A 16046-nucleotide genomic window follows, 5' to 3' on the forward strand; every position below is an offset into this window, starting at 1 on the left:
GATGGTCAGTGGCCTGGGGCAGAGTGAATATGGTCAGCAGCCTGGGGCAGAGTGAAGACAGTCAGTGGCCTGGGGCAGAGTGAGGACAGTCAGTGGCCTGGGGCAGAGTGAGGACAGTCAGTGGCCTGGGGCAGAGTGAGGACAGTCAGTGGCCTGGGGCAGAGTGAGGACAGTCAGTGGCCTGGGGCAGAGTGAGGACAGTCAGTGGCCTGGGGCAGAGTGAGGACAGTCAGTGGCCTGGGGCAGAGTGAGGACAGTCAGTGGCCTGGGGCAGAGTGAGGACAGTCAGTGGCCTGGGGCAGAGTGAGGACAGTCAGTGGCCTGGGGCAGAGTGAGGACAGTCAGTGGCCTGGGGCAGAGTGAGGACAGTCAGTGGCCTGGGGCAGAGTGAGGACAGTCAGTGGCCTGGGGCAGAGTGAGGACAGTCAGTGGCCTGGGGCAGAGTGAAGATGGTCAGTGGCCTGGGGCAGAGTGAGGACAGTCAGTGGCCTGGGGCAGAGTGAGGATGATCAGTAGCCTGGGACAGAGTGAAGACGGTCAGCGGCCTGGGGCTGAGTGAGGATGGTCAGTGGCCTGAGGCAGAGTCACGATGGTCAGTGGCCTGAGGCTGAATGAGGACTGTCAGTGCCCTGGGGCAAAGTGAGGACGGTCAGTGGCCTGGGGCAGAGTGAATATGGTCAGCAGCCTGGGGCAGAGTGAAGACAGTCAGTGGCCTGGGGCAGAGTGAGGACGATCAGTGGCCTGGGGCAGAGTGAAGACGGTCAGCGGCCTGGGGCAGAGTGAGGACGGTCAGTGGCCTGGGGCAGAGTGAAGGCGGTCAGTGGCCTTGGGAAGAATTAGGACGGTCAGTGGCTTGGAGCAGAGTCAGGATGGTTAGTGGCCCGGGGCAGAGTGAGGATGGTCCGTGGCCTGGGACAGAGTGAGGATGGTCAGCGGCCTGGGGCAGAGTGAGGGAGGACAGTGGCCTGGAGCAGAGTGAGGATGGTCAGCAGCCTGGGGCAGATTGAGGGCCTGGGACAGAGTGAGGACGGTCAGCAGCCTGGAGCAGAGTGAGGACGGTCAGTGGCCTGGGACAGAGTGAGGACAGTCAGAGTTCCCAGACCAAAGATGGCTACTGGTTGGGGACTCGTGGAGGCCGGTGAGACTACATGGTATTCCTTATAGAAAAACTACCTTTTTTCTTTATGTAGTATTTTCCTAACTTCCACTGTATATATCTGTAATGTTGTGTAACTTTTTTTTATTTTCTCTAGTTGTAATGCCTAAGATTTGTACCTAAGTACCTTGTACCTAAGATGACACCATGAGTTGACGATGTTGTACACTTCTCACTCCTGTACTCGTGTCTGTTGTAACTTGAATATATGTGACAATAAAACAAATTCTAATTCTAATTCAATGAACTGTGGCTGAAGCAAAGTCTATTGGCTACCTACCTAGACTCATAAATGAATATAACTTTAAGGAACAATGTTTAGTCAGTGCTCTGTGATAATACCAACCATGAAGATGAAAAGTAGAAAGTGGTGGAGACTGGTACAATTATAATTTTAAAAGGCATATGAATAGGGCTTAGAGGGAAATGGTTTCTGTGGTGCACAACTCCATGTCTTCAAGTTTTCAGATCAATCCATTATGTGTTTCCAACATCTTCCAATCATGAAAATTTCCTTTCCTCCTCACTTTATTTTCTTTCATCCCATGGCCGTCATTTTTAAATAAAATGCTTTTTACCTGTCAACCCATTTTTACTCTAAGCTGAAACTCCCCTGCTTCCCCAGCAGACCTGTATTTCTGTTTACAGTGGTTGGGGGAGGGAAGGAGCTGCTATATTTGGCTGTCAAGAATTCAAGCCTGAGAGATAAGGAGCATCACTGTCACCAGGGCAAGCCAGCACTGGAGTCATTTCTGGGCATTAGTGTACCTGCTATTCAGATATTAAAGATGTCAACAGTGAATTGCTAAGTATATTACAAACATGCAGTAGGAAGTAGTGAGAATCATGACATTGAATATCTGTTTCAACCCTTCAGAAATATAGATTAAATCATCTCTCATAAATCTTTGTGAGAATTCCTTGCACACCAGGGTTGCTACAGCTACAGACTGATATGTTTGTGACAAGTGAAGAAAATGATCTGTGTTAAATAAAATTTCAGATTGATTGCTTCGGGCATTATTTTTGGTGGCAGTTTAAGATAGTACCTGAACTGTTTTGTTGTCACCAGCTCTAGAGTATCTATTGCAGTGAAAGTGCATGCTCAGCATTTTAGATAAAAGGTCAGCATTTGGGGGTCAAAGACTCATGAGTGCAAAGGTTGTTTTGTTCTGTTTTTGGAAACTAGTATCATGGTTAGTTGCAAAGAAAGTGCTCACTCGAAGTTTATATTGGGGCCTTTACTTTAAAACAGCACATGAAAACTTAATTTTAGATTGCTCCACAACAGTAAGGGCTTATGCCCGAAACATCGATTCTCCTGCTCCTTGGATGCTGCCTGACCTGCTGCGCTTTTCCAGCAATACATTTTTCAGCTCTGATCTCCAGCATCTGCAGTCCTCACTTTCTCCCACAACAGTACAGTAAACCTTTAGAAGGAGCATGGTGAAAATATTAAACCTGCATCTGCCATTTAATTAATAATCACACTGGCAATGACCTCTTGTTATTGCATAAAAACTGTCTATTTATGTTTAAACAATGCACCATAAAATTGCAGCTTGTTATTAGTTTGTTGACAACATTTTTCTAAAAATTTTCAGTAGTTTTTTCTTGATTACTACCACTCCCAGTGCAGTGAGAAATGAACTGAAAATAAATTCTCCAGAGCTGTAGGGTATGCAGTCGGTTTGATCTTATCTGCTTTTGCTTTCTGGTAACAAGTAAAGTAGTATTAAAGTGGGTGCCAGGTGAAAGCTACAGCTGTCTTACATTCACTCTGCTGCCTCAAGCCTTGTAGTGCAGTGGCAGTGTTCCTATCTCTGAACCAGGATGGCTCAGGTTCAAGTTCCACTTGCTCCAGAGATGCGTGATAATGTATCTCTGAGCAGATGATTAGTAAAACATCCATTCCCCTTGCTTGGGGGGCTAGATTAGGTTAGATTAGATTCTCTCCAGTATGGAAACAGGCCCTTCGGCCCAACAAGTCTACACCGACCCTGGTCTCCTTCCTATTGGAAAGATGTTGTGAAACTTGAAAGGGTTCAGAAAAGATTTATAAGGATGTTGCCAGGATTTGAGGATTTGAGCAATAAGGAGAGGATGAACAGGCTGGGGGTATTTTCCCTGGAGCGTTGAGGCTGAGGGGTGACCTTATAGAGGTTTACAAAATTATGAGGTGCATGGATAGGATAAATAGTCAAAGTCTTTTCCCTGGGATGGGGGAGTCCAGAACTAGAGGGCATAGGTTTAGGGTGAGAAGGGAAAGATATAAAAGAGGCCTAAGGGGCAACTTTTTCACGCAGAGGGTGGTGCCTGTATAGAATGAGCTGCCAGAGGAAGTGTTTGAGGCTGGTACAATTGCAACATTTAAGAGGCATTTGGATGGGTATATGAATAGGAAGGGTTTGGAGGGATATGGGCTGGGTGCTGGCAGGTAGGACTAAATTGAGTTGGGATATCTGATTGGCATGGACAGGGTGGACCGAAGGGTCTGTTTCCGTGCTGTACAACTCTATGACTCTTTGACCCTTTGAAGAATAACCCATCCAGACCCATTCCCCTACCCTATATTTACCCCTGACTAATGTACCTAACACTATGGGCAATTTAGCATGGCCAATTCACCTGACCTGCACATCTTTGGATTGTGGGAGGAAATCTGGGCACCCGGAGGAAACTCACACAGACACGGGGAGAATGTACAAACTCCACACAGACAGTCGTCTGAGGTGGGTATCGAACCCTCTTCTGTTAAAGTGGTAGTGCCCATACCTTAGTACCAGGATACCTGGTTCAGGTCCTACCTGTGCCAGAGGTGTATAACAACATCTCTGAACTTTTCTTTCGCAAAATAACTTGCTATATTTACTGAGTAAATGGGAAATAAACTTGCTAGAAAATATTAGATCATTCTCCTGCCCTAACCCTTACGACAATAACTAGCCCCATTCTGGCATATAAGTTCCCAGCCCTTTGGGACTACATGGATCTCTCAAATGGTGAAATACTGGGTTTCTTTGAGACCATCTGACCAGGAACACAGATTAAACTTGAAGCTGCATGATTCACATGTGGTGTCCAAGGTGCCAGCAAAAAAAGCAGCTTTGGGGGGGAAACACATGGGGAGGCTTGTGGCCTTTTAAGATCCCTGGGTTTTTGAGTAGTCTAGAAGGTGACTTCTGTCAGAGCCTGGTGAGAATGCTGAGATTTCTGAATTATTTATTATCACATGTATTTTCTCACAAAATGCAGTGAAAATATTGTATAGTGTTGTTACACTCTGGCACCAGCTTAAAACACAGAAAAATAAACCAAAACATAGACTACAAAGGCTGAAGAATAATGAAATAAAGAAAAAGTGTTCATCTTTACAGTCCTTTTTGATAAGTGCTCAGTCATGGGTCTGATGGTTAGACAGGAGTCCCCTCTGCTGTGCTGCTGTCACTGGAACAGTAGTCAGTTCTGTTAGGCACCATCTCGCTTCCATTGATGCCCTCACCACTACGGGTCCTCGATGGACTGCGCCAAAGCAGACATCACCGGGTACCACTCCGGCCCAAACCCAACTCCACCACCGCCATTAGTCTGCTTCGGGCCCACTTCGCCAATGCTGCCGATACAGTGAGGTCTCGTACTGGACCCAAACTCATCTCCGCCGCTGCCTCCATGAATCTGTGCAAACAAGCTCAAACTCGCCTCAGCTGCCATGTGTCTGCGCTGGGCCCTGAGAGCGCACTGAGCTCACTCACTGATGCTGTCACTGTAACCACCCTCTTCAACAAGAAGTAAGTCGACTATCAGAGAAGAGAAAAGAGAGGGAAAAAAAGAAACAAGAAAAAAGTGGACAGAGCAGACGAGCCCCGGGCACAAAAGCCCTACTCCATTGCCATCTTACTGGAACCAAAGAGTGAATCACTCCACCACGTCAGGTGGAGAAAAAAATAGAGGCAATGAGCTCTGGGTGTCATATTTGTTGGAGGTCTCGCAGGTCAACATGGATGGTCTCTACATTTGGTTTCTACATGGTGTGTAAGGATAATGTCCAATCTTTTTTTATTTCTCCATTTGGGAAGGTGCACCATTCAATTGTTCTTGCGAATGTGTGGCTCATGTGGGTTTAACCCTGAGAGTAATCATTAGGAACAGGATTCTCTTCAAACTTGTTCCGACATTTAGCGGCCTTCTTCACCATTTCCCAATGGGATGACATGTACTTGCAAAATCAGTCCAGTCGCCCTCTATTTTCTTGCCTGTTTGGTGGTGAAGATGTTGGTTTTGATATGATATATGTCAAGTGAGGAGTGCTTTGGTAATGATCAAACACACACCTGTGAATGAGACAACCTCTCTCCTACATGGATGGGGAAATCTCTTCCCTCTGTACTTGTATCAACAAGATTGTAACGCTGATCTCTAACTGTGTGTCTATACAAGTTCCAGTGCTCCTGTATTGAGAACTTCTGAGCAATGCCCAGTGGGCTCTGCTACAAAATACGTGAGTGTCTGTGTTACGTGAGAAGATGGTTCGTGGCTGCCTGGTGTTTTCTGGTCTGGAGCAATCAGTAATGGAAATGTGAGTGGCATAGCGCCAAGGTTGATGCAACTTCCAGGATTGGCATCATTTATATTTTACTGGGCAGATGCCAAAAGATTGTTATAGCATCTTTTATGGCTCTGATAACCTAGAATTTCGAAACACTTTAGGGGATTCTCCTGTTCCCTGGATGCTGCCTGACCTGCTGCGCTGTTCCAGCAACACATTTCCAGCTCTGATCTCCAGCATCTGCAGTCCTCACTTTCTCCTCTGAGCCAGAAAGCCCAGGTTTAATCCCTGATGTAGGGCTTCTGCCCAAAATGTCGAATCTCCTGCTCCTCAGATGCAGCCTGACCTGCTGTTCTTTTCCAGTGTTATACTCTCGACCCAGATTCAAATCTTTCCTGTTTCAGAGATGTGCAATAGGTTGATTAGAAAATAATTCTCTCTTACAGCCATGAGTTGTGATCATGTACTGGAGCTCCAGTGTTACCATGGTGATCGTGACGAATGTGTAAACTGGGTTTAGATTAGATTAGATTACTTACAGTGTGGAAACAGGCCCTTCGGCCCAACAAGTCCACACTGACCCGCCGAAGCGCAACCCACCCAGACCCATTCCCCTACATTTACCCCTTCACCTAACACTACGGGCAATTTAGCATGGCCAATTCACCTAACCAGCACACTTTTGGATTGTGGGAGGAAACCGGAGGACCCGTAGGAAACCCACGCAGACACGGGAAGAATATGCAAACTCCACACAGTTCTTTCTGCCCCTTCGAGTAATATTTTGGGAGACTCCAGGTATCTCCCTTCGCTTCCAGCTCAAAGTTCAGCAGAACTGGTTGAACCACAATTAATGATTTTGCCAAACTGTTCAATGCCAGGACCATTAATAAAAAGTGACCGAAGCATAGCAGAGTAGCCTGACTTTACTGTCTGTGTTTGCACACTCAGAGAAAGACAGCTGAAAGAGTTCCCCGCAGGATGGCCAGCACCTGTTCAGCTATAAATCAGCACCTTCGGGTGGCGGGGGAGGAAGTAAAGGGGAAAAGAAGATCTGGTTTAATCCATGAATAGTACACTGTGGTGGGCTCGGCCTCAGAGGGTTAATACAATCACACTGCTTCCTGCCCAGGCCCATTCACATCAACAGTCCTGTTGCAGTTTCAGGGCAAGTGCTGTTACTGAGCTCGACTCGTTGAATGCAGTCCCACTGACAAATGGGCTGCTTCCATTTCCTCCAGATCACATTTCCTGGCTGCTGCCAGGCTTTGTGCAGGGGGCATACGTCAGTGGCATCTCCATGTGTTGGCATTGATTCAGCTGCCTGAAGTGAGCCTGAGATCAGAGTGCACTGTTACCTCAGAAAACTGCTGCTACATTGACGTCCCCACACACTCCCTCCTCCCCAATCAGTTGAGTGATTAAAAGAGTCTGTGGGGAATTACTTTCTGTGACCAAGGCATGTCCTTTTAAAAAGTTCTTCTTTCCAGTTTTATCTGTTCTTTTCCTGAAGCAGGGAACTTGTGTAGCTGCATGCTTTTATGAAGTGTGATTTGAATGCCGACATTGAGTTCTGTTTGTTAACCTGTGGCTTTTGGTAGAATGTGTAATATTCTCAGGATTTCTTTCAAATTGCCAATTTATTTATTCACGAGTGCATTTGGGACTGCAGAATCTCACTTGGGTGACCATTCCTGCGATGGTGACAGAACCAATGGATTCAGAGAGGCCCTGTGAAATTCAGCAAGGTTGTTTTTATTTTAGAGAGACATTATCTGAATATATAAACCAGGTGATGTTTTTGGGTCTGTTCCACCATTCAATTAGAGCATGACACTTTGCCTACTACACATTCCTGCTTACTTCCAATAGCATTTCACCCTCTTGTTTATCAAAAAACAATATATATCTGCCTTTAAAATATCTAAGGACTCTTCCTGTACTGCCTTTCAAAGAAGGAAGTTCCAAATTTTCACCATTCCTGATGAGAAAATAATTCTCCGCATATCGCTGTCATAAATAGCTAACCCCTTATTTTAAGTGATGGACTCTATAGTTCTACATTCTCCAACAGGGGAAACATCCTCTCCACATGATTCAAGACTCCTCAGGATTGTATGTTTCAATCTAGACGTCTCTTACTCTGCTAACTCTTGTATACACAAGCCCAGCTTGGACAACGTTTCTTCAAGACAACCCAACCCATTCCTGGTAGTTAGTCTAGTAAACATTCACTGAATTACTTCTGATGTGTTTACATTTTCCATTAAAGAATGAGTTTAGTACTATACACAGTATACCAGATGTGGTCTGTGGCCTGTTTAACTGAAGCATAATCTCTTAATTCAGTATTTAATTCTCCATGCAATAAACAATAACATTTATGAGCTTTCCTCGTTACTTGCTGCATCAGCACTCTATCCTTGTATGAATCATTCAGCAGAACTCCTAGATCCTCTGTATTCCAGAACTCTGTAGTTTCTCACCATTAAAGTCATAACGTCAGAAGAAGAGGCCCTTTGGCACAGCAAGTATGTGCCAATCTAACTACAGTAATCCCACCTTACAGCATTTGGCCCATAGCTTTGAATGTTATTGCATTTCAAATGTTCATCCACATTTTGTTTAAAGGTTGTAAGGTGTCCTGTCTGTATTACTTTCCCAGGCAATAGATTCCTACCACACTCTGGATGAAGGATATTTTTTCATCAAATCTCCCCTTCACCTTAAAATTATGTTCCCTCATTAAGGGGAATGTCTGCTTTCTATCCACCCTGTCCATGGCATTTATAACCTTAAACACATCAACCAGGTTCCCCCCTCAGTCTTTTCTGCTCTAAAGGAACTATCCTGAGCCTATCCAGTCTCTCTTCATAGCTAAAATGCTTTAAGAGCATTGATAGATCCTTTGCCCACTCATCCAGTAAGCAATCCATCGTGTTGTTCGCATGTCATTCTCTCTACGTGGTGAGGCCTCCCACTAACCACTGGGTTTATACCATTGGCTGTGGATGAGACCCTCGAGGGTGGGAGACCATCTACAGGCTTTCCTGATGTGGGCTTACTCGGGTGAAACAGGAAGGCGGTGAGGTGCTCAATTGTCACTGGAACATAGGATATAGAACATCACAGTGCAGTACAGGCCCTTGGGCTCTTGATGTTGCGCTGACCTGTGAAACGGATCTGATGCCCATCTAACCTACACTATTCCATTATAATCCATATGTTTATCCAATGACCATCTAAATGCCCTTAAAGTTGGCGAGTCCACTACTGTCACTCTCCCATCTTAATAAGTACCAGCTCCACCACCACAAATTACAACCCAGGAGGGAGTGAAACTCCACCCTATGTTGTAGATTGACCCATTTGTCCAGTCTTATTCAGGTGAATTGTTGACATTTTGGATATTCTTAATAATTGAACTCAAATTAGTACATTTCACTTCACCACCTCTTCAAATTCTGCCCATAGAAATATTCCAGTACTGCTTGCATGAGGGGTAGTGAGAACAAAGTAGGTGTCAGCATTAATTAATGATTTAGACAGCAAGTCCTGTTGTATATTAGGCAGGTCTCTGCAAGCCTTTGAATCAGAAGAACATTCATACAGTTCAAGGAATCAATCAGTCTTAATCTCAGTGTGATTCAGAATGGGGATTGGAGGAGAGAAGGCTGGGTGGAGAAGGGCATTATTCATAACTATAAATAAATATCAGATACCTGGCTAAATTATACGCACCTTTCCCATACTAAACAGGTGGTAATTTGTTGGTTTGAAACAAGTTTTTGTTAAATTTGTGCGTAGGCAACAAAGTTATAGATAAAATAATCTAAAATGAACTGAGCCAGTGTCTCTAGGAAAGTGCTGTTAACAATTTATCTCCAGAGTATTTCTGAACCCACAGTTGGTCTATGGGAGCCCTCTTGCTGTCATCTTCAGTGGGTTCACCAAGCCCTTAGAGAAGGAAAATGCTTTTATTTATTTTTCTATCAGCACTTGAAGACACTGCAACCCTGTGGATGTATGGGACCCTGAACCTGTCGAGTTTTGGTGATGTGGTTAACAATCTCAATAGTAATGACGAAGGATCACCAATTAAATTTTAAGACAAATGTATCCAGCTATTGTCTTCTGATGGAGCAGTATTTGACAGTGCTGTCAATCAGCCGGTTTGATTGGCAAACATCCACTCCCTCCATCACTGGTGCTCAGTAGCAGCAGTACAAAAGATGCACTGCAGACATTCACCAAAAATCCCTAGACAGCAGCTCCCAAACACATAACCACCTCCATCTAGAAGGACAAGGGCAACAGATTCATGGGAACACAGCAGCCTACACGTTCCCCTCCAAGTCACTCACTTGGTGACAAATACTTTGTTAAGATTTGTTTTTCTTTAAGAAATATAAGGCACACAACTGTGCACGTGAAAATAAACTCACGAGTAGTTAAGTATCAATACATTTTGAGAGACCAGGAGAAAGTTCCTAAATTGTGAACGTGAGTCACAGAACTGGCACTTTTCTAGGGAGGCTGCCCATTGGGATGTTTAACTTGCAACATTGAACTAGCAGTCTTGCCCAGAACTGCTTCCAGCTCAACTCTGCCCCACAGGCTTTGTACTTAATCATTCCTCCTAAATACATTAACACTCTTTCCCTTTCTGAAGATACCAAGTCATAATACCTTAAGTAGGAGAAAGTGAGGACTGCAGATGCTGGAGATCAGAGTTGAGAGTGTGGTGCTGGAAAAACACAGCAGGTCAGGCAGCATCGGAAGAGCAGGAGAATCAACGTTTCAGGCATAAGCCCTTCAACAGGAAATGATGAAGGGCTTATGCCTGAAACATCATTTCTCCTGCTCCTCAGATGCTGTGCTTTTCCAGCACCACACTCTCGACAATACCTTGAGTGAATCGCTTTTTATGTATGAATCTAGTCATTTGAATCTGGCAGCTATTTGATCACGATACTGTTGTCACAGTGTGCAGCCGTGATAGCGGGGATTAAAAGGCAGTAATCAGAAAGTATAAACCTGGCTCTTTTTTCTTTTCACCTTCTTGTGCATGATCAGGTTGTTGGCACCAACTGTCACTGCCCAAGTATAACATTAGCTGAGAATTCAGCACAGAAATCAGGTGAATGCAAACCATTCTGGTCTGATGATCTTAGTTCTGCATAAATCTAGTACATTTATTTTCTCAACCATTGAGGAATGGCCCATTTAAAAAAACATCAGGTGCTGCAAAGATGCACAGACAAACCTACCGAAACTCTTATGGTGTTGTGAACTGTCCCATACGTTTGCCTAGGTAAACATCAATGAACAGATATCTGGTCATTATATCATTGTTGCTAGTGCATGCTTGCTGTGGCCCCATTTTCTGCTGTGCTTCCTACGTTACAGCAGTGGAATGACGTTTCAAGCTTATTTAATTGCCTGTAAAGCAATTTGTGAAGTGCTAAGGCAGTGAAGGTTGCTATACAAATGCAAGTTTGTTTCTTTGTGGTGTGACCAAAGAAAGAGGTCAACAACCTGCATTTGGTGTTGATGTATTCATATGAATTTTGAGCTCTCCTGAATAAGTTGTGATGACTAAGATGGTAGACAGACACATGTTTGAGTTTGCTCTGTAGCTGAAGGTGCTGACCCAGTTGGAGGTCGGTGAAGCTTCCTGGATAGATTGGGTTGTCTGATGTCTCCATAGGTTTTCTTGAGAGTCATAAATGTGAATGAATCACCAACCAGATAACTCTTTTTTGGTTCAAGAAGGAATGTGGACCAGAATACGAGGAGGTCAACCAGTTGTTGGAGACATCAAACTGATCTGAACTGGCGGATGGGATCCATGTGGTTCAGTGTAAAGTCAACTGAAACATAATGCTTATTCAGAACTTGAAATATATAGTAGCTCATGAGGCAGAATCATCTATTCTCACCTATGGACGCAGGAAATTACCTGACATTCACACTTCAAGAACAAACAGTTAATTTGGGCCAATAAGGACATTTTTAAAAAATCCATTCACAGGTTGTAGGTGTCATTGGCAAGGCTAGCATTTATTACCCATCAGGCAGTTGGGAGTCAACCACGTTGTTGTGGTTCTGGAGTCACATGTAAGCCAGACCAGGTTCTTTCCCTAAATGGCATTAATGAACCAGGTGGATATTTCTTGACAATAGTTTCATAGTCATCATTAGCCTTCTAATTCTAGATGTTTATTGAATTCAAATTTCACCATCCACCATGACAAGATTTGAATCCACATCTCCAGCGCATTACCTGGGTTTCTGGATTAATGGCCAAGTGATAATACCACTGCGCCTCCCAGTTTGTCACCTTGAGATTACAGGAAAACAAGAAGAGAAAAAAGGCAGAAAAATGTTGAGGTTCCAAGGAAGTATTTGCATATCATGGATGCCTTGCTATAAGATGTTTGATTGAGATGAATTTCTTCAAGTCAGCATTTTTTTCCCTTAACCTTTCGGAGCAACTCTTGTTTGTAATCCCTTCCCCCAGTCTGGACTGTTTTGAGTTTGCTGCAACCTGCCACTTATCCACTTTATGAGCAGCAGGTATTTCAGATTGTGCGTATTTTTTTCAGAGGCCTTTGAGACACAGTGGTAGTGTCCCTACCTATGAGCATGGAGGCCTAGTTTCACATCCCATTTGCTACAGAGGTGTGCCATAACATACCCAGATACGTTGATTAGAAAAGAATGTTTGTGTATTTAACTGATACTGAGATGTCAGAATGATTTTAATATTTTTTTTAACTGACGATATAAAATGAACACATTTTGCACAGACCAAGAATTGCAACTGAAACTTCTGATTCTGTGTAGTTCAGTACAAAAGCAGTAGGTTCATTTAGTAGCCAATCATATTTTTACACTAACCCTCTTTTCATTGTATAAAAAACATACTTGCTTGTGAATGTTGGGGCTCACATTATTTGAAAGTTAAAACACCAACTTAACTTCCTTAAGAATATGCACCAAAGGTGACTTTTACTGCACATTCTCATTTCTTACACCAGTCACCTTTGAACTTTGTTACCACTTGGATACAGAGAGTCTTGTGTTAGGATTTGACAACAGTGACACTGACGCAGAACTCTATCCAAAGGCACACAGGGTGGAGCAGCCTAGCCAGTGGTCCTTAAAAGGACCACAAGGGTACTTCTGTCCTTTTCTTTATTAATTCACAGGATGAAAGCGTCACTGACTAGGCCAGCATTTATTGCCCATCCCTAATTGCCCAGAGGGCAGTTAAGCGTTAGCCACATTGCTGTAGGTCTGGAGTCACATATAGGCCAGACCAGGTAAGGATGGCAGTTTCCTTCCCTGAAGGACATTAGTGAACCTTAAAGGGTCACTGGGGATTGTTGATCAAAGAGCTAAGTTTTTCATTAGTTACATGTTTTTGTGCTTCCCCCACATACTGGTGAAACTTGTACCTCAAAATGCCATCAGATTATAAAGAACAAAGAAAATTTAAGCCCAGGAACAGGCCCTCTGGCCCTCCAAGCCTGAGCCGATCCAAATATACTGTCTAAATCTGTCGGTCAATTTCTAAGCATTCTTATCCCTCTGCTCCCCACCTACTCATGCATCTGTCCAAATGCATCTTAAATGAATCTACCGTGCCTGCCTCTACCACCTCTGCTGGCAACGCGTTCCAAACACCCATCACCCTCTGTGTGAAGTACTTGCCGTGTGTATCCCCCTCAAACTTTCCACCTCTCACCTTGAAAGTGTGACCTCTCGTTATTGAATCCTTCACCTTGGGAAAAAGCTTGTCTCTATCCACCCTGTCTATACCCTTGATGATTTTGTAAACCTCAATTAGGACCCCCCTCAATCTCCTTTTTTCTAATGAAAATAAACCTAATCTACTCAACCTCTCTTCATACCAGGCAACATCCTCGTAAACCTTCTCTGCACCCTCTCCAAAACGTCCACATCCTTTTGGTCATGTGGTGATCAGAACTGTCCACAGTATCTGCCATCTTACAATGGGTGAATAGGGTCTCTTGGCTCAGGTCTCTAAGTCACCGCCATATTGTTTTCTACTTAAAAATCAGATACCTAAGTAGAAAGTAATCAGGAGTAAAAGAAAGACCAGTTCTTGTAAAGAAGCTTTTATAACCTTTGGATACTCCAAACGTGTAGTCTAGCCAATTAAGAACTTCTGAAATGTTTGTTGCAATTTAAGAAACATGGCAATCCATAGGTGCGCAGCAAGATTCCTTAACACATTAAATGCTTATGAACAGGTAATAAAATATTAAATAAGTGGAGATTAAGGGTTCAATATTGACACCCAGTGAGAACTTTTCTTTTAAGTGGTGCCATGGAATCAAGTACGTCCATCTGAAAAGAGTAGATTGCTGCTTGGTTTATTGAGAACTGGTGGGGATTAAGGAATGAATGATAAAGAGACAGAGTGATTGATATAATAATGGTGTAGTCATGACTTGTGAAAAGATCTACTCCATTTCTTATTTTTCCATGTTGGATCATTGTCTGCGTTGACTGGCATTTGTTGCATTGTTGTAAAGTCTTGTTGCGGTTAGCTTTATTGATGCTTGGCAAAGTGTGTGCGGTGAGGAGAAATTCAGCGAATATTTTCATGTGATTGCTATCACATCCCAAACATAAATATAAGTTGAAGATAGCCCGGCTTTTCCATCAGGCATTACTGTGCAACAGCCGATTGATACCTCATTTTAAATTTTCCTTCTAAGCCCAATTGTAACTCTCACTGCCAATGCAGCTCCATCCCCTACCTCGGCGTAAATCAGTATCGAATCAGGATCTCTATGGCTCATTACTGTCAGATACAATGCATTTAATAACTGAATCTTCAAGAGAAATGTAGTTGCAACATTAATTGGAAAAAATATTGTTGACCAAATGTTGATAGAAATCTTGTTTTGCTTTTGCAGGGGGCGAAGAATGCTTACACCGGGCCGTGTGCAGGACGAGACTGCAGCAGAGGTTGCCAATGTTTGCCAGAGAAGGGGGCGAGGGTGAGTGAGAAGAAAACATTTTGGGGAAAAATATTTGGCTTCTGTTTTCATGAATGCCCATATTAGACAGGGTGGTGCACAAAGTCTTTTTGAACGCAAGATAGTCCAGTTTTCAATCTTACTGAGCAAGCATCAACCAGATCCAAACAAAAGCTGTTTTGGAAAGATATTTCAATGTTGATAGCTGGCCCGATAAAAATCCTGATCAGTCTGATGGGGACTCAACATCAGACAGTTAACTGACATGTCAGTGCTGTGAGAATGCCTCTTTGTTCTTGTCTTCTGTGCCAAACTTTGCACATTGAGCTATAAGACTCTGAAATGTTGATGGACAGTTCAGAAAGAGATGGTGTAGTTGCACCTCCTAAATAAAGATAGCAAATGATAAAACAACAAATGCCTGTAAAACAGTCTGAATAAAGTGAAATGCTTCACAGCGACCAAAAAAACAAATTCCTCTTCATTTTGTTGAAAGACTTTTATTCCTATTTGTTTCTCTGTTAAAACCTTAACTCTGTAGTCTTTTAATACCATATCCAGAACAACACAAGGCTCCTTGTACAGGTGGTGACCTTTTGTTAGGGAGATGCAATAGCCTAGTGATGCTATTGATAGATTATTAATCCATGAACTCAACTGATGTCCTGGGGACCAGAGTTCAAATCCTGCCATGGCAGACGAGAGAATTTGAATTCAATAACATGTGTTGAATTAAGAGGCTTCTGACGATGGTGATTGTCAGGGGAAAGCCCATCTGGTTTACTAAACCTCCCAAAAAACTGTTTTCTAATCAACTTGTTCAAGAGATTTTATTATACACCACAGGAAGAGATGCAACTTGAACTTGGGCCTCCTGACTCATAGATAGGGATACTACCAATGCACCACAACAGCCAATTGCTAAATCTCTATCCTTACCTGGTCCAGCTGGTCTGGCCTACATGTGACCCCAGACCTACAGCAATGTGGTTGACTTCCAAATGCTGTCTGAAATATTAAAAAATCACTGCAAAGTTCAACAAAGAAAAGAAACTGGATGGACCACCTAGCATCGGCCTAGGCACCGGAATGGACAACTGCAAAAGCAGCCCTGCCGACACTGCAAAGTCCTCTTACTAATAGATGGGGGCTACTGCCAAAAGCAACAGACCAGTCAAGAAACAGCCTGACCTAGTCAGACTCATGAATCAATGTCCCAGATCCAGCAGAGTTGGTGCATGGTAGTATACAGTCAGGAGGGAGTTACCCTGGGAGTCCTCACTATCAACCTGGACATGATGAAGTCTTATGGCGTCAGGTCAAACAC

The 16046-nt window shown here is 43.6% G+C and overlaps 1 protein-coding gene across 5 annotated transcripts in view; it reads left to right on the plus strand.

The window, feature by feature from the left end:
• The window catches only part of col4a6 (collagen, type IV, alpha 6), a 421315-nt gene that overhangs the window by 122596 nt on the left and 282673 nt on the right, over window positions 1-16046 (plus strand). For all 5 annotated transcript variants that reach the window (XM_043705028.1, XM_043705025.1, XM_043705027.1 and 2 more), the window contains exon 4: window positions 14657-14740. In XM_043705028.1, the coding sequence (XP_043560963.1) occupies window positions 14657-14740 (84 nt within the window). The remainder of the gene's footprint in view (window positions 1-14656; window positions 14741-16046) is intronic.

This window comes from Chiloscyllium plagiosum, chromosome 15, assembly GCF_004010195.1.
Source record: "Chiloscyllium plagiosum isolate BGI_BamShark_2017 chromosome 15, ASM401019v2, whole genome shotgun sequence".
Taxonomy (NCBI): Eukaryota; Metazoa; Chordata; class Chondrichthyes; order Orectolobiformes; family Hemiscylliidae; genus Chiloscyllium; species Chiloscyllium plagiosum.